The sequence below is a fragment of the Lygodium microphyllum genome, chromosome 20 (genome assembly GCF_053477565.2).
Source record: "Lygodium microphyllum isolate KBCC chromosome 20, Lygodium_microphyllum_v1.1.10, whole genome shotgun sequence".
In the NCBI taxonomy this organism is placed as follows: Eukaryota; Viridiplantae; Streptophyta; class Polypodiopsida; order Schizaeales; family Lygodiaceae; genus Lygodium; species Lygodium microphyllum.
Window position 1 is genome coordinate 26,846,106 of NC_141154.1, and position 27,066 is coordinate 26,873,171.

Genomic DNA, 27,066 nt, shown 5'->3' on the forward strand with positions numbered 1-27,066 from the left:
CCATCAATCGGATGGGAAGGCACCCCAACTTGTCAACGAGGCACATGCTAACTTGTGTCCCAAGCAAGTGGCTTGCATGTACCTTATAATTTTCTCACATGTTACAATATAAGGCCTCCATTTTTGCCACCATAAAGAATGTGTGGAGCTTCTCCTGCCTTTGCTTGCCATCTTGGTGTTCCAAGGACACACAACATAGGTCTTGCTCTCTCAACCCACCCATTGGATCACACAAATATGATTGGCACTTTTCACATACACTCAAATTGCATTTTGCTATCCATGGATTGTGTAAGTCTATAGGTACATAAAATATACCAAAAGTGAACAACATTGATTGTGGCTATCATGAAAATCATGTTGATGATGACTAATATGAAATTATGATGCATGATGACACAAAGCACTGGCGTGCCAACATCCTTTACATGGCTTGCAATTTTGACCACCTGTGACATGGCACACTCATATCATAAGAAGCAGAAGAAGATGTGAGCCTTGCAATAATCAAGTTGAAGGCGAAGCATCACAATAGGCACCCTAGATGAACATTGAGAAGACAAGGATAGAGCTCTAGAGAAAAGCATGCACAAAATCCTATAACAAAAAATGCAAAAACTTTGTGTTGACAAGGAGATAGAGAACATATCTATAAGAGGGCCGATGCACACACGTGTGCGCACAGAGAGAGAGAGAGAGAGAGAGAGAGAGAGAGAGAGAGAGAGAGAGAGAGAGAGAGAGAGAGAGAGAGAGAGAGAGAGAGAGAGAGAGAGAGAGAGAGAGAGAGAGAGAGAGAGAGAGAGAGAGAGGGGGGGGGGGGGAGGGAGGGAGGGAGGGAGGGAGGGACCTAACCACATGGCCTTGTATCATCCTTAGTTGTGAATATATCCCTCGCCACCATGATCGTCCTCAGTTGAGAATATATCCCTCACCATGATCCCTAGTGCTACTTGCATTGTTGACTAGTTGTGTTATATGCATGTGTCCACCTACTCAAACTCTAGTATTGCCAAGCTTGCATGGAGACACTCTACTCTTACACTTTCATAAACCTCCTTGTCTCATATCAATAAACAACAAGGACATCATTGCGAAGGAGATGTTTAAGGATGCTTAATCTACTCGTTGATGCTAACTTCTAAGCTAAGGATCATCACAAGTCCAAAACATATGAGTTTTGGTTAGGTTGTTATTTTCTATTTAACAATTTAAAAAATCATAGAATACATTTGATGATGCACATGGTAGTTGCAATTAACATAGTCACATGGCCTTGGTGGAAGATGCAAATAAAGAAAGGTCACACGGACTTGCTACCTCAAGTCATTGCCTCTTGCTTCAAGAATAAAATCCAACAATATCATTTATGAAATTTAGAAAATAAATTGAGTTGAGAACATCCTATGGTTACCACCAATCCATGGTGTTCATCAATTACCAAAGCCATAGTCTCTATAACATGTAGTATTAGATATAGATGTAAAACCTTCTAAATAAATAGTGTACCATTGGTTTTTGTTCATAGAAAAAACATTTAATGGTGTGAATGCATTATATAGACACCTACTCACGAGGTTGTTCACATCAATACTCTTCAAGAATGAAAAATAGGCAACACCATTTATGAAATCTATAAAACAGAATAGAGTTGGCAACATCCTATGGTTGCCACCTAGGATGTATACAATTTTGGTGCTTCAACAGTTATGGAGGCAATAGTCTTTATACCATATCGTTTAGATGTCAAAACTTCTAGATAGTGTATGATTTATTTTGTTCATCATGATAACATTTAATGACGTGATGCCCTTTAATGCTATTCTAAAGGGAGATTTGCTTGAATAGTCATTGGCATTCATCATCTTTCTACAAACTTGTTTAGTAAGGAGGTTGTTCACTCAAACAAGGCCATGCCCTCTTCCTTTTCGCTATTTAAATTTAATGGGAGTTATATTTTCAACAAGTTCTCTTATAATTTCATGTATTGCTAATACTTGTCCAATGTGTGAGAAGTTTATTCATGCTCCATGATGTAGATGTGACATTGATTTTTTGAGCCATGGTTCCCTAATCCCAAAGCTTCACAATTAAATCAAAACATTTGATATTAAATAGTAAACCATGTTCATTCTTAAGTTTCACGAATGAAGGATACATGACATGCATTGATCCACAAAACATCACTATGGATGATATATGCATGCTTGATCAAACCTTGCACTTGTGTGCTTTTCCAATGAGCATTCTGCATAGTACTTTCAACACTTTTTAATGCTTTCATGGCATAAATGTTTCTTTCACTCTTTTTAAACATAAGCTATTGAAATTGGATATCTTCGAACACCATCACTTAAAGGTAGAAATAGGTATGATATCTCATCACCAATTGATGCAATCATTGGGCAGAATGGGTTAATCACAAATATCACTATTTATACTGACTATGTTGCTTTACTAAACCTTGCGTGTATGTGCTTTGTGATGAAGATGCTTGATAACCTTTTCAACACCTTTCTAGTGCCATTATGGCTTAATTGTTTCTTTCACTTTGTACAAACAAGAGTTATTAAGATTGGGATGCCCATACCTTCTAATGCCATCATTCAAAAATCAAATATGGAAATAGGTACAGTGCTTCATTACTTATTGATGAGAATAATTGCTAATGATCAATTTAGTCTAAAAGCTTTTCCATGTGAGCTCTTTTAGTAGTAACTTTGTACTCATCTATAATTTCCTCGATAGGAAAAGTCAACTAAGCTCCATCTTCATGCCTTTGTCTACTAAATATTGAACAAATGCTAGGATATTGAGAAGTCTCCCGTGTTTGTGATAGCTAGGTCTAGCTAGAACTTACCTTGTGAGGTCAACTAAGAAGGATTCCCTACTATTAATCCTTAAGAAAAGTATGACATGATGGACAATAAGAAGGAATGCAATGTAAAGTCGTATAGAAATAGAAATTCAACAGCATGATGACAATGCAAATGGCTTGAAGAAGGAAGATACCAAAGAGATTGCATGCATTGAGACCAAACATGATAAAGAATGAGGATGTGCAAGCAAAGTGGACAATGAGGATCAACAAAATGTTGCTGTGAACCAATAAGCTAATTCTTTTACCAAAAAATATTATTAAGAGGTGCTGAAGCAAGACATAACAATATGGTGGAAATGAACAATCGATGAAGGCTACTAATTATCTAGCAATTCAAAGTTGACATTTACATGAAGTCATGTTTGTGTTGGTTTTGTGATCATAATCCTCTTTCAATATTAGATACTCTCACTACTTTAGATTTCTCAAAACCTTGGATCTCATTGTTGCGTCTTTGTGATTTGGTGGAATTGGCTAAACGCGTTGGTGTATAGGTGAAGATTAGGCTGTGATGCAAGGAGTAGCATGCCACCACAAATGTGATGAATTTGATTAGATTTGCAATTTTATATGTCGATGCATAGACGTTGCTTGATAGGAATTAAGGTACCTTGGGATGCGAACATATTTACTTGGTTCAATAGTCAAATTGTTAAGGGACATTAAATTTCCCATTTCATCTTCCTACAACATCTTGATCCAACTATTAGGTTGAACTTTGCCTTGAGCCACAAATAACTAGTGTAATGGTTGCAGATAAAGAAATTCAAAGTACTGAAGTGGATATCAAACATCGTCCATCATTCGATGATACATGAGACAGTATCCAAGAATATGACAAGGTTATGACAATGCTTCCAACATTGTTAGGAAAAAGATGGTGAGAGATTGCTTGCTTCAAAATTGGAGACATACTTAGTGGTTTGAACTTTATTCACACTTTCCATAGTCTTGAATGGGGCTGCAAATGTATTATTGGAAATTCTACCTAATTATCTCTCAATAATTTCTATTGAATGTACACATATTCGTACTTTAGTGTAAGTTTCCATAGTCTTGAATATGGCCTTGAATGTATTCTTTGACATTTTGCCTAATAATTTCTCATAGAATTTCTATTGAATGAGCACACACGTTTCGATATACAATCTACCAATGAGATGAGAAACAACCTTAATGAAACAAAAGGACATAGATTTGAGGGCTATTATGTCAGCATGAACAAATGTTATGTTGTTGTGTGCGGGACTCATGAAACACCCATCATTAGTTGACACCATGTATTGTGGATAGGAAGATAATGGTCTCCCATGTGATTAACGACTTAATCCATTGGCCAATTGAACAAGTATAGTGATCCATCCTAGTGCTTACTTGCAATGATAAGTGACCAATAGTTCAGAGTCTTTGCACATAACATAATTACTAAAAAGCCCAACATTTTTTTTCCAAGTCGTGTTTCATTTTGTGTTAACGAGAGAGAGAGAGAGAGAGAGAGAGAGAGAGAGAGAGAGAGAGAGAGAGAGAGAGAGAGAGAGAGAGAGAGAGAGAGAGAGAGAGAGAGAGAGAGAGAGAGAGAGAGAGAGTTTTTGTAAAGAATACTTAGGGCAAACTGGCACATAACACTTCTATGGATAAGTTTAAGCCTTATTGAGTTCACTAGGCATCACAACACACTTCTTGGCCACCGTGTTTAGGGGTCCTCCATCCTCTAAATTGGCTACTCCCAAGTGCAAAACTCTCTCTTATTAGACTTGTACACTACTTGAAGGGGATAACTTTCTTGACTAGCCTCTTTTGGAGTTGAGTTAATAAACCCTTAGTCCTTTGGGTTAGGTTTGTTAGCATTGCACATCATGCTGTATGCTTTTACAATTGGTTTGATGGCATGGTGAATTGTCATTGAAAAATTTAGTCTTACTTTAATTTAGTTAAGAATTGATTTAGGTTAGTTCGAGATCACTCTTTTGCCTAGACTTTCTCTTTCCTTTTAAAGCAGAATCCTGAGAGAGAAACAACTAGCCCTCGCTTTTGAGGAGTAACATTGTGCTTGGAACTCTTATTTGAAACAAAATGGCAACACTGCAAGCGCTGTTAGTGCACACTTGTTTTAGTAAGCACCAAAGTATTAGTATATGTAATAAGCACTTTGACGATTGCCTATTCATTATTCGTACTTTTTCTTTTGTAATGCAGCCAATATATTGGATGTGAACCTATGTTTAATAATATATCGGGGAGATGCAGCAAGCAGGGTTTGAACTCATGCACTCATATAACTCAATCCACACTCAAAGCACTATACCACAACCCTATTGGTGAGGCCAATATATTAGCAATGGTATCAATTAATAAAATATTGTTAGGCCTTAAGGCTTGGTAGTACATGTAGGCCTTAAGACTTGGAAGTACATTAAGGCAATATAAACACGGAGGAAAGGCTAAAAAAATGGGAGAAAAAAATACTATTAGTACTTGATACTCAGCAGGTAGCGCACAAACAGGGGTTAAAACGCAAAAGGTAAAACATGGGAAGAGGGGTACAGTCAAACAGTTTCATCTTGAGGCACAAGGCCTAGTAAACTAGTTCCCTCGTAACGTCTGTCTGATGAGGCTTCAGGCATAAGAGGTGAAAGAGTCATAGCATTTGCAACTCCATTTCCGACAGCAAAAGTGCGCTAGGTAGTGTGCTTCGGAGAGAGCTAGTGTAGAAAGAGAGAGAGAGAGAGAGAGAGAGCGTGTGTGTGAGATTTAGGATGCTTGCCGCCTCTTTCCATGAGATTGCGAGCCCGCCGATCCTACTCAAGACGGAAGACGAAGCGGGCGACGCAGCAGCCGCAGCACCAGCTGCAGCATCCGTAGTAGAAGAGGAGGAAGAAGAAGCTGCAGCTGCAGCAGCAGCAGCAGAAGAAGAAGAGCAAGAGACGGAGGGGGACAAGGAACCGGAAAAGGAGCGCGAGCAGGGAGACGAAGAAGAAGAAGAAGAAGAAGAAGAGGACGAAGAAGAAGAAGAAGCAGAAGCGCCTCTGCAAAACCCTAGCAAACCCGCAATGCAGGCCGACGAGCCCCCCGTCAAAAGGAAGCGCGGCAGACCCCGCAAGTACCCTGCCTCTAGCCCCCTCAGCTCCCCCTCGCCCCAACCGCCCTCCTCGGCCAAGCGGAAGCGCGGCCGCCCCCCAAAGACCCCCCTCCGCCCTGCCATTTCCCCCTCCCCCTCAGGAGGCGCTTCCATCTCCTTTCTAAGCTCCCCTGCTGACCCTCCCACCACCAAACGAAAGCGCGGCAGGCCTCGCAAGGACCCCCACCCTGCTCGCCTGCCTCCCCCTTCGCTCTCTCCGCTCCCACTTCATTTGCTTGTGGAGGCAAAGACTAGTGGTGCTGCTCCTGCCACCATCACCACCGCAGACGCTTCGCCCTTGGATGATGTAGAAATCCTGGACACAGAGGTCTCCGTGGAAAGAGTAAAGAAGAGAGGAAGAGGAAGGCCTCCTAAGACACCAGGTCGCAGAGGCAGGCCTCCCAAGAGAATGGGTGAAGAGAGTCCCAAGCAGCTTAAACAGATGAAGGCACAGATGGACCATTCTGCAGAAAGAACTTTCCCTCGACGCGAGAGGAGGTACTTGAAGGATCCGTCGTCTCCCACAATCGTTTCCCCGGCATTGCCAACCACAGTTATGCCAGCTCATGCTGATGTAATGGGGGAGGTGGTCAAGCACTCACCTTTCATGGATGCCGTTGTAAAGGTCTTCTGTGTCCATACTGAGCCCAATTTTTCACTGCCATGGCAGATGAAACGACAGATTAGCTCTAACAGTAGTGGTTTCATAATCAGTGGCCGCAGGGTGCTCACCAATGCCCACTCCGTGGAGCACCACACTCAAGTTAAGGTAAAACGACGTGGTTCTGATACCAAGTTTGTGGCCACTGTCCTCGCAATTGGAACAGAGTGTGACATTGGTAAGTGAGACATTTAGTCGGTATTTGTTCGTAGTCTAATTTTTAAAAGCTCATTTGCCACTTTGTGTATTCTCTTTCTAATATCTCTCTGTCTCGTCATTGCCTTGCAGCTTTATTGACTGTGGCGAATGATGAGTTTTGGGAAGGTGTTTCTCCAGTGGAATTTGGGAGCTTGCCAAGTTTGCAAGATGCAGTCACAGTTGTAGGGTACCCCATAGGAGGTGACACCATTTCTGTTACAAGTGGAGTGGTGTCAAGGATTGAAGTCACATCATATGTGCACGGGGCAACTGAACTTTTGGGAGTCCAGGTAAGATGCCTACGTGGCCTCTGACGATACTCTCTTGCTAACAGGGCCTTCTTTTATTCTTTATCCTAACTCAAAAAAGAAGCTTTTTTTTTTAATGTCTTATACTTTCTGTATCCTGATCTAACACAACTTCCATGTCTTTCTACTGAAGAGGAAGCCAGATCTTTTGGTTGTACTAAGGTGAACACCCATGTTGTTAGATCTGTGGAAATATTTTCTTGCAAGCATTTTGAACAGCTATATATAGGGCTGTTCTTGGACTAGCAAAAAGGTGAGTGCAATTTTAAGACAGATTTTGATCAAGATAGACATAAAATGTTTAAAGGTCCAAGAAGTCTCCACGTTCAGAACACCCTCACATATGAGCAACTCCTTGGTGTGTTGGCTCAACCTATAGTCCCACTTGCAATGAGAAAAAGGTCCAAGAAGTGAGTGGCCAACCTTTCGTTGTCTTCATTAGGGTGATTGTTGATTGAGTTGTAGTAAGGTGAGAGGTTTATTATAAGGTTCGATTGATTGAGTTGTAGTGAGGTGAGAGGTTGACTTGAAAGTTTGAGTAGATGCCAGGGATTGGTTGAGAGGACAAAGCTGTGGATAAAAAAGTGCTTCCAAGTCAAGATGACGGCTAAAGCAACATGAGATCGACTTGTTTGCTAGGCTTTGGTATGCGAGAGATGCTCGCACCCAAAATTACTTCCCTAGCTATGATACTTTACAAGCCTTGGTAAAAGAGGTACATGTGCAGTACAGGGCATGTGGCAACCAAAAGCTAGGTTCATAGTGAGATTCACCTCATGTCTACATTAGACTTATTTGATTGTGCATATCACCCAAAAAAATGTCATTAGTTGGGTGTTACATGTTGGTGTGGGGCATGGCATAGTAGCAACATTACTCGTCTTGCTATTTCCACATATGTAGAGATAGTGATAATGACATAATTTGCTTTGTTTGTGACTTTTAGTCTAGGTCTATGCCTACTATTTAGGTTAAGCACCTTTTTTTTAAATCACATGTAAACAGTGCTTCCAACTTGAGATGAAGGCTAAGCAACATGAGATCAGCTTGTTTGGCAAGTGTTGATATGAGAGAGATTCTTGCATTCCAATGACTTCTACAGTTAGGAAACTTTGTAAGCCTGGGTATAATAGATACACTTGCATTATAGTGTGCATGTGGCAACCAAAAGCTAGGTTTATTGTGAGACTCACCCATTGCTTACAGTTAGGCCTCATTTATTGCGCACAACAAAAAAAGATGTTAGTTGAGCATCACATTTCTTGGGTGGGGCATAATGGCAACAACACTTTTTTTTGCTATTTCCACATATGTAGAGATGGTAATAATTACATATAAATATCTTTGATTATGACATTAAATCTGGGTCTACACTTGCTATGTAGCTCAAGCACCTTTCATTATAGGGATAATAGTGTATGATTGGAAGTAACATCCTTTTGGGTGCTTTGCTGAGTTTTTACTTAATCAGAGCCATATGAACACATTTATATTTCAAACATTGTCTTGTCTTAGTTTGGGTTGGGGCACGTTGTCAACTAGGTAGGGTGTTTGGAGGTGGTTGTGGCACCCCCATTACCAAGGCAAGATTTTTAATACATGACAACTGTTCTTTCCCATCTTTTGTGAGCAACTCCTTGAGCTTAGGTATATCTTCGGTGTGTTTTGATCATAGAACTTGCATTATGAGCTTATGAAGGAACTCACTCTCTTGATTTGTCTTGTAGAGAGACTTTTCGTTCATGGGCATGCATATCCATAGAATATGTTGATTATCTTGGCTTGGATATATCTCTAACCCACTATTGGCCATGAGTATTTTTGCTCTTGATATCTTGTACTATGAACTTGTATTGTCCTGTTTCAGTATTGTTGATTGGGATTGAAAAGTGAAAGTGTTCCTTTATAGGAAGGGGCTTTAAATGGACTGACTAGCCAATTGGCTATCCACCTCCTTGACTATCACATGCAATACACTTACTACACTTACTACAAGCTTGTATTGTCTTGTGACCCATTCTTGATAATGTTGTTTGGGATTGAAAAGCGTGAGTGTTCTTTCATAGAAAGGGGTTTTGAATGGACTAGCTAGCCAAATTGGCTATCCATCTCTTTGACTACGACATGTAACACACTCAATTTACATCTCACCATTGAAACTCTTGTGCTTGTTGCATCCAATTGACTTGGGTGATGCTTGATGTATTATACTCTTTCCCACCAAGACTACAAGTGTTCTCTACAATGTCGCATGTGTTCAGGTTTTAGAGTTTACAATATGGTATCGGTTTCTTGAAGATTGCGAGAAGGCTCTAGGCCATGGAAACTAGGTCTTTAAACTTCCCACCATTGCCTTCTCTTCAGAAGTCTTCTCTTTTCTAAGTTTTGTCATAAGTTTCCACCATGACAAGATAGTAGTATAAATGATTAGTGATTGGTCACTCTTAAGTAACCAACTCTTGTGCTTGCACTTTGTCCAAGCAAGTGTAAATCCTAAGAACATATATATGGCATCATCAATAGTAGGTTGCTTTGTGAGAATTATTTGGGGATTGGTTGAGGGTCATTCTAGCCATTCAGAGGTTAATAGAGGTAGGAGTGAGGCTGTGTCGCGAGGATATGAAATCTTATTCCTTTACTTAGTATTTGACTAAACGTAAATCAAATGTGCAAATGTGACTTGCCCATGTAAGATGCTATTTTTTTCATAGTGTGGGATCCAAGACCCCCGAGATATCAATTCATGCCAAAGGCAAAAGCTGTAATAAGTTACACTTGACAGGTACTAGGCGGTACTCGGTGTTGGATTTGGGTCTAGACCAATTTATTGGCTACTAATATTAGTGGTGACATTAGAGACTATGCATTAGTTAATTAATAAATGCTAGTCTAAGGGTCAATAGTGGCGACATTAGAGACTAGGCATTAATTAATTAATTAATACTAGTCTAAGGGTCAATAACTAGTTAGGGATATTTGGAAGATAATTTAGCCTAGCCAATTTAATTATTGGTTGGTAAAATTGAACTTTTTAGAGCACCAGAATAACTATTAAATTAATTTTTAGAATTAATATACTAAAAATTAATTTAATAAGCCGGATAATGTTGGAAAATAATATTACAAGGTTGCTACTTGGCAAAACTTGTCCATACAAGTAGAAAAAAAGTTTTTGGGGGTTGTTGGAAGTCTATTCCAATCATTATGAGAAAGGAGGCTTTAAGAGAGTAAGAAGATGCCGTTGATGTGATTTGCAGCTACAAGGGACCAACTCCTGCACCAAGTGATGTCAGTTTGGAGTCCTCTAGGAGTAGGTGATAGCAGCCCATGGTTCTTTTTGTGCAGATGGCAACATACAAAAGGGGCAGTAGTCTTTTTGGTGGTCCCAAGTTGTATGTGATAGCTTCCATGGTTGTTTGAGTAGGGCAATAGCAGTTTTTCAACATTTCTTGTGATGAAACTCTGAAATTTTTCTCTCTACAGTATGCTCTCTCATCCCCTTAGGTTATCTTAGAAAAATCTAGCTATTTGAGTCATTAGAGGTGGAGATATTGGAAAATCTTTGTTGTAGACACTAATTTACAACATAAATTAGGGTTTGACAGCCACATCAGGATGGTGCTCAGAATCGAGGGCCTAGGACTTGAATTCTAGCAGTTGAAGGGAATTTCAAGGAGATTCAAGAGCCTAGCTAGTCAATGTCAAATTTGAGGCTGAATTTGTTTTTCAAGGAGCAAGGTGAAGCCAATTCTTGGGCAAGCCAAGAGGCAAATTGGTTTGGAGGCTTGGTGGTTGGTTTTGAAGCAAGAGGTACTTGGATTAGCGAAGGAGATCAAAGGATCTCAATTGCACTCCACCCATTTGCAATAAAGGTTTAAAGAAATACTGCAAGGGGCACCAATTATGGGGCCAATAGGCTGTCCATTGTCCGAGATTAAGTGGTAACATTTGCAATTAGTGTTAAATTAGGTTATCACCACCCTTTTGAAAAAGAAAGGCTTGTTTCAGGCTGAACACTCCAAGAGGTGTACAACTGTTAGCGATAACATCAAGGGCTGAGTGACTGCATTTCCAGCTTGATTGGTAGCAAGCAACGGCATTTTGGTTGGTCCTAGGCCTGAAATATTGCAGGGTCAATTTCCCTATGCATATGTTTGCTGTAGAGTAGACTTCTTGTGGAATTGTGAAGCTCCCTTTTGCTTTGTACTGTGGGACTAGGGCACAACTGCATCTCATGCCCAAGATTATGCAAAAAGAGGGCTTGGTTTGTTTATATCACTTGTTCATCTATATCTATAAGGTTCTATAATTGTGAATGGAAGTAAGAAGGGCTTCTATTTCCTTTTTATTGTGGAGCTAAAAGGGGGTTTGAGAATCATGGGCATTCATCTCCACGTGTGAGTCTTATGAAGTACTAGGCAAATAGAAGGCTAAGCCACTAAGTGTCAGTTTGTAGCATTTGGCAATTGGCATATGTGACTCATCTTCTTTGTATATGTGTGTAGTATTTCTCACTTGTATTGGGAAGTTTCTTGGTTTGTGTCTCATTTTGATTGAGTTCACGAATTTTGTGGCCTATCAACCTTGACTCAAGAAAGTTCCTTCATGCTATTACTCTTGTGAGTGAGTCTGAGAGGTCTATTTGTTCATTTCACTCTCTTCCATCCTCCCTATAATTATGAGTGAATTTTTTAGTTTGGACTTCCTAAATACAATTTAGAAAGTGTGTTTTTATACACACCAAACTGGAGCATGCCTATCCAACAACTGCAACTGTGTATTACCATTTAGGACCTGTTTTGATTTGGCTACCTCTGGGTGATTGGAGTTTGCACACCAAACTGGAGCACACCTACCCAAAAACTGCAACTGTCTACTACCATACAGAAACCTATTGATTTGGCTACCTTTGGGCCATTGGACTTCAATTTCTTTCATGCTTTGACTCTGCTATTACCAGCTCTGATTCCACTTCAACTTAGAATCTTTAGATGGCTGACCTTTCAAAGTCTACAGTAGGTTAGAAACTTGAAAGTTGCAACGCAGTATATATGTCTGCCTCTTGGATAATTTAAACCTCAATGATGGTTGGTTTACGTGCCAAGATGCCTCCACTCAGCAACATTAGGAGATGCCAAACTGCAAGGTGGTGAAGCAACAGCATAGTGCATCATCTTCTTGAATAATTTAAACCTCAATGATGGTTGGCCTACGTGCCAAGATGCCTCCACTCAGCAACATTAGGAGATGCCAAACTGCAAGGTGATGAAGCAACAGCATAGTGCATCATCTTATGTCCAACACTTTTAATTATAAATAAGTTTGCATACGGACCAAGATTGGCTGCCATTTAATTGCTCAAGCATAACAGACAATCTGTTTGCTGAAACAGTAGCTTAGAGTTTGTGAGATACGTTATTAACTCGTTGTTTGTGCAGATTGATGCAGCCATAAATGCTGGAAATTCGGGTGGCCCAGCCTTCAATGATAAGGGTCGATGTGTTGGTATTGCGTTTCAATCTCTAAAAAATGAAGATGCTGAAAACATAGGATATGTTATTCCTACTCCAGTCATAAATCATTTTATTAATGACTACGGACGGAATGGAGAATATACAGGTGCTGACATTTATTTCAGTTTTATCACTTTTCTCCTTTGATAAAAATTTGGTTCAGAAAAGATATTTTCTGTATTCTTAGCAGCATTTTATCTTGCAGGCTTTCCAATATTAGGAATAGACTGGCAAAAGATTGAGAATCCAGACTTGAGGAAGTCTTTGGGAATGGGACCTCATCAAAAAGGAGTTCGAGTAAGGAGGGTTGAGCCAACTGCACCAGCAGCCAGATATATACAGTCATCAGATATTCTTCTTAGTTTTGATGGCATTGATGTAGCCAATGATGGAACAGGTATAGAATCAACATTTGTCTGATTCTATTTTCCTTAGATTCAAAATTTCTGACTTTTGACGATTTATAATTTGCAGTCCCTTTTCGGCGTGGAGAAAGGATTGGGTTTAGCTATCTTGTTTCACAGAAGTACACAGGAGAGCAAGCACGAATCAAGATTTTAAGAGATGCCAAATTTATGGAGTTTGATGTTAAGCTTGAAACACACAAGCGCTTAGTTCCTGCTCATATTAAAGGCAAACCCCCTTCTTACTTCATAGTTGCAGGCATTGTGTTTGCTGCAGTCTCTGTTCCATACCTGCGCTCAGAGGTAAACTTCTTAAATTACTGGGAAATTTTGATCTTCAAAGATTGAAATGAAATGTTGCTAGTAAGTACTGAAAGTTCTGGACTGTGATAGCATTCAATGGTTCTGATTCTGCAATGGTACACTCTGTAGTACGGGAAAGACTATGATTATGATGCACCGGTGAAGCTACTTGATAAGCTTCTGCATTCCATGGCTCAGACAGAGGATGAACAACTGGTGGTGATCTCGCAGGTGTGCTTGCTTTTGTGAAAGACTCCTTGGACACTGGTCAAGCTTAAGCAAGCTTGCACACATGTTTGACTACCTGTTGCCACTTTTGTTTTTTGGTTTAATATGATGATGAATGGCACTAAGGATGGAGGGCAGGGATTGGGACTTACTCGCTTGTAGGAGCTTGTTTGGTTCATGGTCTGAGTTCATGTATGACAATTGAAATAGGGTGTGCAATATTTCTATAAAAGATAATTGTTATCTTACGTGTGCTTTCTCACACGTGAACACATGGCTGTACAAAGAATACTTTCTCATGTTTGCTTTCTCACATGTGAACACACGGCTATACAAGGAATACTTTCATAAATGTTTTGAAACTGCAGATCAAAGATATTGGGAGTTAATTTACTTTTGTGCATGTCACTTCATGTACGATGCTGTGAACAGGGCGTGTGGCATGCTTGGGCACATCCAAACCAACCATGTGTCTATAAACAATTTGCAACTGATTCAGATATTTTGATGTGGTACTTCTTGTGTGAACACAATATACACTCTGTTTGAGTCTAGATTTCATCTAGTGTGTGATGGGTTTCTGAAAGCCTTTAGAGGTGTCAATCCGAATTAAGATGTTTGGATCATTTTCCAAAATAGTCAAATTCTTTTTGATGAAGGTTACCTCATTCACACATACTCTCTCTCTCTCACTCATTGAGCTGTCTAAGATCTTACCCTAAGTTAGTCTCAATGTATCATCTAAATTTTTTGGCTCCCATCTATGAGTCTTAATTCGTGGAAAAAAAGAGAAGACACTCAGGAATTTTGGTAGGACAATTGCCTCACAAAGTTCTATAGGACATGATCATGGGACAGTCACACTTATCGTCCCACATTATCCCTTTCCCCACACTTTTATTCTGATCAGTCTACCTGCATCCATCCCACATTAGTGCCTTACTGCCAGCCATCATTGGCATTATCTTTGCAAGCCAGGAATCTGACATGTCATGCCTGTTTGTTTTCAACTGAGGACCCACCAATTCAACCTGTATAGTGGGATGATGAAGTGCTTGTCTTGAAATCTCTGGGCATGTAGACAAGTAGATCAAGTTATCCCTGTAGATCGCCGCTGATTGCCAACCTCTTGCTGCCTGTCACCATCAGATCAGGCCATCTTGTTGTAGGTCATCATCATCACACTTGCGTTCCTATCCCAGCCTTGGTATTTCACCCCACAGCTGTGGGTGGCGTCTGAGGTGGCTGTGTTTTGCAGGCTGCCTCTGCCATGCTGCTGGTGCAATTATGTGCTACTGCATTCCCAGCCTTGGTGCACTCCAGATTCAAAGGACTACTGCATTCCCAGCCTTGGTGCACTCCAGATTCAAAGGACTACTGCATTTTGTGGTCTACATTTCCTTTCTAAGCTTGGATGTAGTTGTCGCCCTTGGATTGCTGCTTCTACATCAGCTTTGGTATTGAGCATTGGTGAATTGTGGTGTTTGGGGTTTGTTAGAGTACGACACATCCTTCAACATCTATTTGCGTGCTCCTTTGAGAAGAGGGTGGTGGTTGGACAAACATTTGCCCTTTGGCCATTCATTGTTTCAAATATCTCCATATAGTCGGTTTGTTTGTTGAGTCTCGTTCCTTTCTTTCATATTTCATTTTCAAGTTCATTTGTTTGTCATGTGGCTTTTCACACACTATGCATTTTCTATGCTAACACTATTGTATCCTTGTATCTCTCTGTGTGCATTGAAGATATTGCATATCACATAGGTACCCTTGTAGCCTTAAGTTTAGTTAACCCAAGTGAGAGAGGTGATATGTCTCATTTACTACCCACCACTTATGAACTAGTGACTTAGGATATTGTCCAAAGACATTGGAGGTTCTTTCCTAGGCTAGACGACTCATGTTAATTTCTATATAATGATGGCGAGTATCCAAAGTATCCTAGCTAAATAAAGCTTTTTTAGTTGGGCTAGTTTTTATAGTTTCTAGGATTTCTTGTCCTTTGTTCTTTTCGTATACAAGATTATATTTATGAGCTTTCTTATACTTGCTATTTTAGAGGTCTTTTAACCTTTGAAAATATTGCTGTGTTTTTTTCTCTCTTCTTGTCATAGGGCATGGATTTCTAACTTAATGCTATTGAGACATTTAAAATTTGGGAAACTCAAGTTATGCGCAAGTATTGTGCATATTGAGATTAAGTTGAATGTGAGTTAGGATGCCAAGTAATCCTAGCTTTGTGTGTGGAGAACATTGGTAGTAGTTGTGGTGGACAAGTGCTTGTGAGTGTTTGGCTATAGACCTGAGTCAAGAAACATGGATTTTGATGTCTCTAATAGAGGTTTGTGGAAAGTTTTGTTAGCAGAGTATTTGTCAGCTCATGTGTGAGTCTGAGCTTGATCTGGGCTGGGCATTTTTATTAGGTATTTTAGGTATTTTTCTGGTGTGGCATTTTATGCCAGTGGAGCATTTTTATGCACCAGTCGGCCAGCATTAATGCTGTCCGACCAGCATTATTGCTCCCCACTTTTTCAGCCTATTTATACTCAGTGCTCCTCCTCAGCCAGTATCATCATCATCATCTTCACCATCTGCAGACTCTGTGGAGAGAGGAGCCAGAGCCAGTGCCAGTGCCCACGCAGCCAGTGACTCACTGTTGTATGCGACTGTCTCGTGTTCAGATATATGGATTCCATTTCCCGTGCATACATCTGAGTTCTCATCTGTATCGTGTTCTTTTCTTTTCTCTTTTTGTCTTGTGTTTCAGCAGTTTATTTCAGCACATGTTTATGCTTCCACCGCTGCTCCACTTTTGACATGGTATCAGATTTCAGGATCTGTGCTCCTGCTGTGTTTTCTTGCTGATTTCCGGACTGTCTTCTACCCCTGCTAATTAGACGACTGCTGTTGCAGCCAGGCGACCTGTTTTAGGGCTGTTTTCAGCCTGTGTTTTTTGCAGTCTTGCCATCGCCTACTGCCTACGCACCCTCTGTTGCCTGTGTTTTTCATCTGCAGCTGCTGGCGACAGTTTTCTACCTGTTTTTCTCCAGTTTACAGTCTGCGTTTTGTTGATTCAAACTGTCGTGGTTGGGTGACTGTTACTTCAGGCCGTTTTTTTTGTTTTTGGCAGTTTTTGACTGATTTTTTGACTTTCTGCAGCAGATTTTGTCTTCTATTGATCAGATTTTGGGTTATATTGCATGTGAACTCTCCTTTTTTGCAGCCTGTGCTTGTGTTTTGGCTGTGTTTCCTCTCTATATTCCATCTCTTCTCTACTTCTCTTCTTATCTTCTCCATATGGCTCCTCCATGCACTTCCACCAATGATAAGTTACATGGACCTGATTATCTCACATGGAGTGCTGTCATGAAAGCTTGGTTTGTGCAGCAGCGGTTATGGTACATCGTCTGTGGAGCTCTTCCTCGACCTCTCCGTCCTTTTCCTCTTCTTGAAGACTTTGATGAGGACAACCATGAGGAAGCGGTGCTCACATGGGACTCGGACGATGCCCGTGCTTACTCGGCATTGCTTCGGTGTATTTCTAAAGCGGTCTTACCGGCGGTTACCTCTTGTAGGACCTCTCCTCAAGTATGGCAGAAGTTGCAGCAGATGTACGAGGCACCTTCCACCATGCGGGCAGTCACACTTTATGGCCAGCTCCAGCAGATGAAGTTTGAGCCAAAAGATACTATTCAGTCTTTTCTTCTTCGTGTTACGCAGGTACAGGACCAAGTTCGGCACATGCAATCTGCTCTTTCCAAGGCGCATCTCGTCGGGACGGTCCTCTACAAGCTCCCCCCGGAGTTTGATGGAGTGGCCAATGCTTTGCGGGCGCAGACATCATCGACTCTTGTCAGTTTTACACATATGACCTCGATGCTTCTTGAGCATGAGATATCCTTGAGATTACAGGGGCAACTTCCGGCACATTATGGAGGCGAGGCTTATGTAGCTTCAGAGAGGGGTGACGGGAAGAAGAAGTCGAAGGCCCAGTGTTACCACTGTGGCAAGAAGGGACATTTGCGGAAGGACTGCAAGACGTTAGCGGCTTCCAGGAAGGAGGAGCAGAAGACGAAGCGGGCTGTTGATGACTCTACCGATGAGTCCTCTCCTTCATCAGACTCCGATTCAGATCTTCCGACCAAGGTGAAGTCCAAGGTGCGGAAGGGATCCTCTTCTTTGGATTGCGGGAAGGGCTTTGTGGCCCCTTCCTCGGCTGCTTTCTAGTGGTGGTGATGAGGTCATCCCTCACGACTCTCTTGTGCCAGAGAGGGAGTGTGAGCAGGTGTTCAGATGGGGCAGCCGCGCCTCATCTATACTTTTATACAGGTGCACAGGTTCCAGAGAGGGATGTCCCTGACGCATCGATTTCAGTCTGGCGGAATCAAATCGTGGAGCTGGGATTGACATCCAAGTTCATGCTGAGCTGGTTATCTGACAGAGAGTGGGAGGCTTTCGTCTGGAGCTCACATGAGGGGACACTTTGGCGGTCTGGCCAAAGGCGGGAAATCCATGGTCACCTATGTTCAGGGGCATTTTTGACAGGATGGTCTTGTATGCTACTGCGAGACATTGGTGATGGACACAGAGACATGCTATGATCTTCTCTATTTTCAAGTGATTGGTATGATCGACATCGACATCAGGTTCTCTCCGAGGCACCTTGGTGGTGGCTTGATCACCCACTGCTTGGGTATCCATGGTTCTACTTGGTGGTTCTATGTTGTATAGTTTTTGATCCCTTTTCATTCTGCTATTGTATTGTATCAGATCACCCATGATCTGAGAGAGGGTGTAGCAGAGTATTTGTCAGCTCATGTGTGAGTCTGAGCTTGATCTGGGCTGGGCATTTTTATTAGGTATTTTAGGTATTTTTCTGGTGTGGCATTTTATGCCAGTGGAGCATTTTTATGCACCAGTCGGCCAGCATTAATGCTGTCCGACCAGCATTATTGCTCCCCACTTTTTCAGCCTATTTATACTCAGTGCTCCTCCTCAGTCAGTATCATCATCATCATCTTCACCACCTGCAGACTCTGTGGAGAGAGGAGCCAGAGCCAGTGCCAGTGCCCACACAGCCAGTGACTCACTGTTGTATGCGACTCTCTCGTGTTCAGATATATGGATTCCATTTCCCGTGCATACATCTGAGTTCTCATCTGTATCGTGTTCTTTTCTTTTCTCTTTTTGTCTTGTGTTTCAGCAGTTTATTTCAGCACATGTTTATGCTTCCACCGCTGCTCCACTTCTGACAAGTTTCAACAGTTTCAGTCTCAAAGGGCTTAGGAATTTGAAGTTGAGGCTGGGCAGTGGCCAAAGTTTGGGTAGGGCGATGAATTTTTTGTTTACTTGAATTATTACCGGTTGGAAATTTAGCCTAGATGCTGAGTTTTACATTGGCAGGTTTGCCACCTGTCACGCAGCTATGTAGAGAGCCATGCAAGGCTGGAGAGAGCCATTTCGGGAAATTTTGAGGGTGGAGAGCTCTGATTAGGGGGCAATTAACAGAAGCTGATGCACAATTGGGGAACTAGACTCCAACAATTTTCTAATTCACTGTAGGAGACATCATTTGGAGGCTATTCAATTGTAGATGATGACATTTGGGTGTCTTGCAACAGCTGGCCGTTGTTGTTTGGGCATTTTCTGCTATAGAAAAATCAAAGCTCTCTCTCCTCTACTGTCACCCCCTGTGAAAAAAAAGACAATTAAGGACTCTTAGTGAATTTGAAGCATTTCAACAGTGAATTTGCTGATTGTTGATGTGATTTCAATAGAACTTAGGGTTTGCATGCCTGTCTTGGAATGCATGCCAATCATCTCTCAACCATGCATGAAGGATTGTTGCTGCGTATGTAAAGATTAACAGCAAATGTGAAGAGATATGGTCATCTACAGCAAGTGTGTTGCTACTTTGATTGGAAATTGATGATGGTCACTATTTCAGGTCTGAAAATCAGAGAATTCTCTCTCTCAATTGTTTCTCTATCCTCTATGGTCAATGCATGTACAATTTGGTGAAGGAAATTGTTGATTCGAGCCTCAAATTTGAACTTGAAATGTTGTTGATTGGGAATTTGCTGATCCCAATCTGTAACTAGCAAGGATGAGAGTTTGTGTGGGATGGGTGCATGCATGACTTGGTGATTGGTGAAGGTTGCTGATGTAAATTCAGTCAGTGGACAGCAAAATAGATGAGATGTAGTGGTCCATAACAAGACTGATTTTAGAAGACTCAAATTTGAATCCTCAGGATGTGAAATAGAGGCAAGCTGAGTTTTAGGGTTGCTGGTTACACAGAATAGCAAGTGGCTACAAGGTTGTGTGGGATTGTGCTTGATTTGATGAGGATTGGAAACTCACATGTTCCTTGAGTTGGCGTCTTGGTCACCAATTTCTTGAGAATTTGGTGTGTTTGGCTTCTAATAATATTTGAAATTAATGTGAAAAGAAATACTAGAGGGGCACTGGTGTTTTTGGGGTGAATCGGTGTTGTCTCATCTCAGTTTCTTTAGGGCAATCTAGTCCAAAGTTGTAGAGTGTTGGATTTTCAAGTTATTGGTTATTTTTGGCTTTAATTCCTTGTTGTAATCAGATTAATTCAGGGTTTCACCACCCTTTTTGTAAAGAGGAAGGATGGTTTTGTTATTAATCTACTAGTGTAGGAATTGCCAAGAAGGTTGAAAACCTGCGTGGTACAAACACTCAACTCTACAGACCTATAATTCATAGTTATACAGACCCTTGCTTTACTTAAGAGAGTCCATAGTAATAACTTTTCTTGTTGGGAATTAGTAATGGTGAGAATTGCTTGGTAATAAGTCTCAAGCAAGATTAAGCACTTTGCCTCCTTTTATGATGAATCATTTGAACTCAAAGGAAAATGTTGTATACTCTCTTGATCATAGTGCCGGTTTAGGATAGATTGCAAACACTTCTAGCGCATGAGAAATGTTTGTATGGCCCTTATTTTTGAACCTACTAACACTCATGCACTTCTCTTCTTGGGGGGGATGAGGGACTGTTGTTCCATTCATGGATATGCAAAGGGGTTAGTTCTCAAAGCAATAATTATCCAAAACCAAACATGAGAGACAATAGTAAATGACATCCATACTACCAAAGTAGTGGTATCATAAAGCGGTGTTGGCAATGAGCGTTTAAAGAAATTTTAGATAATAAAAGACTAGGGTCCAAGGATTTGGGCATTTGGCCAATGAGTTTGAAAAAACTACAGTTATCAAGAACTAGGCCCTAAGAGATTATGAAATCCTTTTCATTTTTCCTAAATGTAGCACAATTGAAGGACTTCAGGTATATTGAAACTTTTGCATATGATAATTGCAAGGGATGTGCTGCACTAGCATACAATGAATTACTTAAAGATTTACCTATTGTCTAAGCATCTTGGGAAGTCCCATTGTGTATAGCTACTAGCTAGCAACTGACTTTTGACATTTTCTCTTCAAAATTCATTTTTTAACTTAACTTGAGATTTGAACTTCCAATATACAAGGTTAGAGCCTTTTGTTATCATGACTTGTATCAAGAAGATTTCTTGATTGGTGTACCCAATGTTACTTAGTGCCTTTGAATACATTGGCTATGTTGTTAGTTACTATCAATTGCAAATTACGCCTCACTAATGAGAAGCTTTTGTCTATTGTCTTTTCAAGTCTAAACACAAGCACATAGATACTAGCTTATAAATGATGAGCATCAAAGTGATGGGATGTAGTTTGTACAATCCTTTTAAAAATATTTTAGTCCACTATTTTCCATGTTCGTGATAAATTTTAATCTTCCAATGCCTGATGTATCGTTCGAATGTGTCTTAAGGTGAGACATCTGATTGTCCTGAAGGGTAGTAAAACAAATGTAGCTGATTTTGATAAGGTTTTTCCATATGTAACCTTCTTTTTGATATACAAGGAGAATAGACTTGTGACATTCTATTTTTATAATAGAAAATAGTGGTAGAACACATGCAGATAAGCTACAGCAATAGTCCAGTCAGGTCTTGAAAGATATGAGGAACAAGATCACCTCTTAGAGAAAAATTTAGGGATGTACAAAAACACAATTAGGGCTGCTGAAAAGAATTCAAAGTAGTGGTGACCCTCTGGACATGAACAAAAGCTTGATTTGCATGAGCTGGCCCTCAGTCTCAAGTTGTAATGCATTTGGGCATTGCCCTCATACATGTGCATATATGTTGAGCATGTAATGGGACTAGGGGAGGTGGATGACATGGTCAAGGGAGCGCATGTGAGAAGGATCACAAGAGCATGTGAGAGAAGGATTGCACAAGAGGCAAGATGTGCGTGCCAGGCGAGTAAGTTGGTGTGGATAAAAATAGGCTGATGCTAACTAACGCGGATCATTGTGGTGATCATCTTGGTGGTGTTCAGCTTTGGCTTCTTCTTCTTTTGTCTGTGCCAAGTTGCAAGGAGCAGCAAGCGAGTCTACCCTTGTGCAAGACTGCGCATGAGATCAAGGAGAGCTGGAGTGTTTGTGGCTTGATAGAAGTGAAGACGATGCTCAGGGCTGATCAAGACAGAATGAAGAGCTGTCCCGGACAGGACAGCTACGTGACATTGAGGATTTGGAGAGGTGGTTAGAGCTTGGGCTCATGGAGCCAATACTTGTACAAATCTCTATTTTATTGTTGTAATACAGATTTGAGAATCTCTTCTACCTTTAGGGTTCTCTTTTCTTCTATTGAGTTGTGCATTAGGACTGAGTCTTACATAGGTATATGTCAAACTTGACTCTTGCCTCATTTCATACTTGCTATGTAGCTTCCATGTTGCCTTTGAGGTCTTGCATGACCGTGTATGGGGCATAATTGACCTTTCTAATAGACAATGCTGTCAAAGACATCTTTGGCCTACCATCTATCGTAAGTTGGAGGCTGAGGTGCCTATGGCTGGGCTTGCTGCATCATGTTAAGCTTGTTGCCCACCATGTCTTGTAGCTTGTGGGGAGGTATTAGGGGCCAAGCTTCCAAGTCTAATGTCATCTCTTGTATGTTATCTCACAAGTTTTTTGCAACTAACAATTTGTGAGCACATAACTCCTCAGGGAGTAGCTAATACTATCTGACTTCCTTTTGTGCGAATAACCTAAGAAAATTGCCTGTACTCGTGTGTTTTGGTCGATGAACTGAAAATACACACAAGCTGTCCACAAAATTTACTTCTTGAGAAGTGTGTTGCACTTAACAAATCCCTTGCTATGATGGAAGGCAACTTTTACAAATCCCTGCAGACAATAGCCCATCCTTGGCTCAACAAAGCACAAGTACCTACTTAATTCTGATTGTACTTGAATAGAAAATTCTCAGAGGCACAAGGGTCTACCTACAAATGTGAGCAAAGAAGATGAAACTAAAACTCCAAAGACAAGCAGCAATAGGCTGAATTTTCACCAGGGATATATCTCTGATGCAGTTGTCTCTAACTATCTAAAACAATCAAAATGAATGAAAATTGCTCCATTCAAGTCAAAACCTTTAATGGTTAAGCATTAAATGACTGGTTTTTATTTATATTATGTGGAAAAGAGCAAGTTTGAGAGCTCTATAATTTTTAATGCACTCGAGTAAAATCAAGCCGTGGAAGCAAAAAGCTGATTGGGATAGGTCCAAGACAGCTTACAGACAGGTCCCAAATAGGAGGTTTCCCCAGCAAGCAGATAGCAAAACAGGTCTTAAAATCACCACAATGTTTTGCAGGCAACACTTAACAAAAAGATGAACAGCCCTGGAATAGCAGCTGCATCAACGCATAGTTACGAAAACCTCCAGAATGGTGTTGCCCAGGCTGTTGGAGGTTAGTAGAAGTCGCTCAGCTCTCAGAAGCATGGAAGGTGGTTGAATGAGGTGAGGTTGGACAGCAAGGCTTTGTGTGAGGAAAGTGAAGTTCTTTGTAAGAATGGTTGTTACATAGGCAAGGGAGGTGAGGAGAGTTGGGGAACTCAGGGCAGCCAGATCTGATTTGAAATGTGAAGAAACAGAAGCAAGAAGGAAGCTGAAGGATGAGGAAGTAAGTGGAATACCTGTGTCTAAGATGAAGAAATAATATAGGAGCTTATTTTTTATCAGCATGACAAAACACTAGCTCTAAAGTTCTAACTCAACTGTAACTAGTGTTAGAGTTCAATAAGGAGAAAAACCTTTAATAAGAAACAAAAGTGCCCTCATTTCTATTAATTAGCTATACATTGGTCATTGCTCTAAGTAATACATTATCAGGTCTAATATTATTGGGCCTCCTCAGGAGTTGAAATGATAGATACGGTGTTGACTTGTGTAACTCAAAATGTTCTTACTGTAGTATGGCCTACCCATAACACTTGTTAGGACAGGGCATATGTCTATACCACAATCGATAGAGGACTTGTCCAGCACAAAATGTTCTTACTGTAATATGGGCTACCCATAACACACATTAATGGGACACGGCATATCTGTATCGCAATCGATAGAGGTAGTCAAAATTAAAAGAAAAATGTGCATATTTGCTAGGTAGACAATTCCTTGGTAGTGTGCATCACATTGGAGAAACTAGGACTAAGTTCACCAGCAGTTAGCCCTGTGGAGGGAAACTGCTTTGCTAACTTGCCAAGAATACACAAAAAAGATATTTTGAAAAGGATGAAGGTCAGGTTCTTCAAAGCCCAATAAAATAGGCATTAAATGTTAGAACCTAGTTCATATATGATCGTTTTAGCCTGATAAGTGTACTTGCCTAAGAAAACAATAATGTCCAAGAACAGCATTGACAGGTGGATGGCTGAGGGTTGAGGAAAATGACCATTAGATTGATCTATGACTGAAGTGTGGTGGCTGCTGAGAGGTCGCTGGTGGCTGCAAGGCAGTCTTGCTGGACAAAGCTAGCAGGAGTGAATGGTGACATACCTGTGCTACCTGGTATCTCTGAGCCTACCAATTATGGCAGTTGACCCAATCAAGAAAGTCGGCCAAGTTTGCCTAGCCATCTCTCTTTGATCTCTCATCATTCTAAGCCTGCCCTTTGTATTGACATCATGCAGTTGTACTGCAAGCCCTTTCGTCAATAATGTATTTGATTGACAGCAGAATTCCAGACTTGTATAGCTTTCCCACTTCTTTATATGTGTTCATGTGGGATCGCAATCCAATAGTGCACAGACTCTGAATTCATTTTCCAGCATTTATGTTACACTCTTGCATTTTGGAGTTTTTCATGCCAAATTGGTTATTGATATACTTTTACTTATGTGTTTTGTCTATGTGATTTCTTGGGCCTTTTTTCTCCCCCCTCTCTCCCCCCCTCCGTGGGTGGCTTTTTTGGGTGTCTCAAATCTAAAATTGAGATCAGGAAATGGTGACCTTGTGTTAATTTGTGTTAATTGTGTTCTCCATGTCCTAGTGAAGGTTGCCTGTTGTGTGTACCACCTGCAGTTTTATCCTGAGCAGATTGCTCGTTCTGTATAACATTGTCCCAACCACTGGTTCGAACCTCAATCTGGCAGTAACATGAAGAACGTATCATGGGCACTTCAACTATTGAGCAACAATGCAGTCACATTATAAGAGCCTTGGAATGTGCTAGTGCTACTATCTTGGAATGTGCCATTGCTATTGTCTACAAGTAGAATGCAATGATATTCTATGACACTTGGAAATGCTAGTGCTAGGGTCTAAATGTGTAACACTTGGATGTGCTGGTGCTTTTGTGTACAATTACAGTGCAATCACATTCTATAACACTCAGAATGTGCTTATATATGAGCTGTTGCAAGGAGCTCTGGGTTTGGGGTGCACATGTAGTCGTCAACTCAACTTTTCCACTTGCTTCCACTTGAACTGCTGGTCCTTGAGCCCGTTTTGTAGAGAGCCTGATGGTGTACACTTGCGACAAGTCTATCTTAAATGTTGTGCTCTGAAGTTGTGTTGATTCACTTTATTGAAGACAAACTGCTTTCTCCAACCAGAAATTCAGTGTTAGTTTTGTCCATTTTTCCTTCAGGCTTTAATACTTCCAACACACTTGAATAGCTATTGTCCAATTCAGTGGTAGTTATGTCCAATTCCATTCAGGCTTCACTGCTGTCAACACAGTCAGATCGTTCTGTTTGTTGGAATTGGCGAGCTCCTTGTCTAGCTTTCCCAAAGGATGACTTGTGCTTAGGAACAGTGCTGCAGTGCTAGTTGTGTAGCTTTCAAAGAAATCAAGATATCAACCATATTCGGAATCCTTGGCTACAGGTGTTGGTGGCTGATGTCAATATTGGTTATGAAGATATTGTCAATACACAGGTGTGTATTCACCTCCTTTTGGTTTGGTTTAGTGCCGATCTCTTCTATTGCTCAGTAAAATGTTGACTCCTTTTCACAAAACAGATCATTGCCTTTAATGGCGTTCCAGTGAGAAACTTGAAACATCTAGCATACATGGTGGAGAACTGCAAAGAAGAGTTTATGAAGTTTGATCTTGAATATCAACAGGTAAGGCAGTTCACAAGTGAGAGCTGGTGTTGAAATCATAATCATGTTGGTTGCATGTAAAGATCATCATTTTCTACACTTGTTCTGTTGTTTTGTTTTGTAATGTTACCTTGTGTTCTGTTTTTTATAATGTTACCTTGTGCTCCGTCTGTTGCCAATGTGTCACAGATGGTTGTTCTGGATACAAAGAAAGCAAAAAAGGCGACCCCGGAGATTCTTGCAACCCACTGTATACCGTCAGCTGCCTCTGATGATTTGAAAGCCTAAAATATTCAGTAAACTTCTACTTGATAGCTCAATTGTAACATACCACAGGTATGCTCAGTGCACAAGATATTTTCGTAGTGCCTTTAATTCATGGCCCTACTTCAGCGTCTCTAGCTTGAGTAGGAACATAAAGGCATCTGTTTTGATCCTGGTGCCATGTCTCAAAAATTAAGGTGCATGATGCTTTAAGCAGTGAAGTTTATAAAGATTGCATCCCCCCATGGCAATGCAGTGGAGATGATAACAATGTAAGTTACTCATATTTGAATGTACAATCAAAGTTGACCTGAAAAGCCCGGTCTTAAGTAGTATATGAACTAAGTTATGCTTATATTGTATTCGTGTCATTATGCACTGGTGATGGTAACTGTGTAGGTTACTGATACTGCACTACTCGAAAGTTGACCTGAAACAGGTCTTAAGCAGAATATGAACTGAGGTGTGATGTGTAGCTGTACCGCGTTTATTTTTCAGAGAGAGTTAAACCATTTGATTGTTCACCACTATTTTTTTTCGTGATACTAGGGCACTTCTAGAACAAGAATGTGTTATATAATATTAGATGAGTTTCGTGAAGTAAGGTCTATTCCACAACTCTGCCTATTTCACAACTCTTTGGGTCCTTGAAATATGGATAACAACTATGAGTAAGATGCCCTTGTAGACTTATTACTAAAAGCACTAGTGCAATGGAT

General features: G+C 40.7%; 1 protein-coding gene across 1 annotated transcript; it reads left to right on the forward strand.

Annotated features, from left to right (window-relative positions):
* The first annotated feature begins 5,449 nt into the window (after positions 1-5,449).
* Positions 5,450-26,664, forward strand: DEG9 (DegP protease 9). The gene is made up of 9 exons (XM_087701084.1): positions 5,450-6,835; positions 6,946-7,145; positions 12,602-12,782; positions 12,882-13,073; positions 13,151-13,383; positions 13,513-13,614; positions 25,865-25,915; positions 26,000-26,104; positions 26,273-26,664. Exons 1-9 carry the CDS (start codon positions 5,635-5,637, stop codon positions 26,369-26,371), a joined length of 2,364 nt encoding a protein of 787 aa, XP_087557210.1. The 5' UTR covers positions 5,450-5,634; the 3' UTR covers positions 26,372-26,664.
* The last annotated feature ends 402 nt before the right edge of the window (positions 26,665-27,066 follow it).

Excerpts from the sequence above, each read along its gene's own strand:
- DEG9 (XM_087701084.1), top strand. The coding sequence starts at position 5,635 with ATGCTTGCCGCCTCTTTCCATGAGATTGCGAGCCCGCCGATCCTACTC. Across the intron at positions 6,836-6,945 it reads TGGAACAGAGTGTGACATTG|CTTTATTGACTGTGGCGAAT; the intron begins GTAAGTGAGACA and ends ATTGCCTTGCAG. Across the intron at positions 12,783-12,881 it reads ACGGAATGGAGAATATACAG|GCTTTCCAATATTAGGAATA; the intron begins GTGCTGACATTT and ends TTTATCTTGCAG.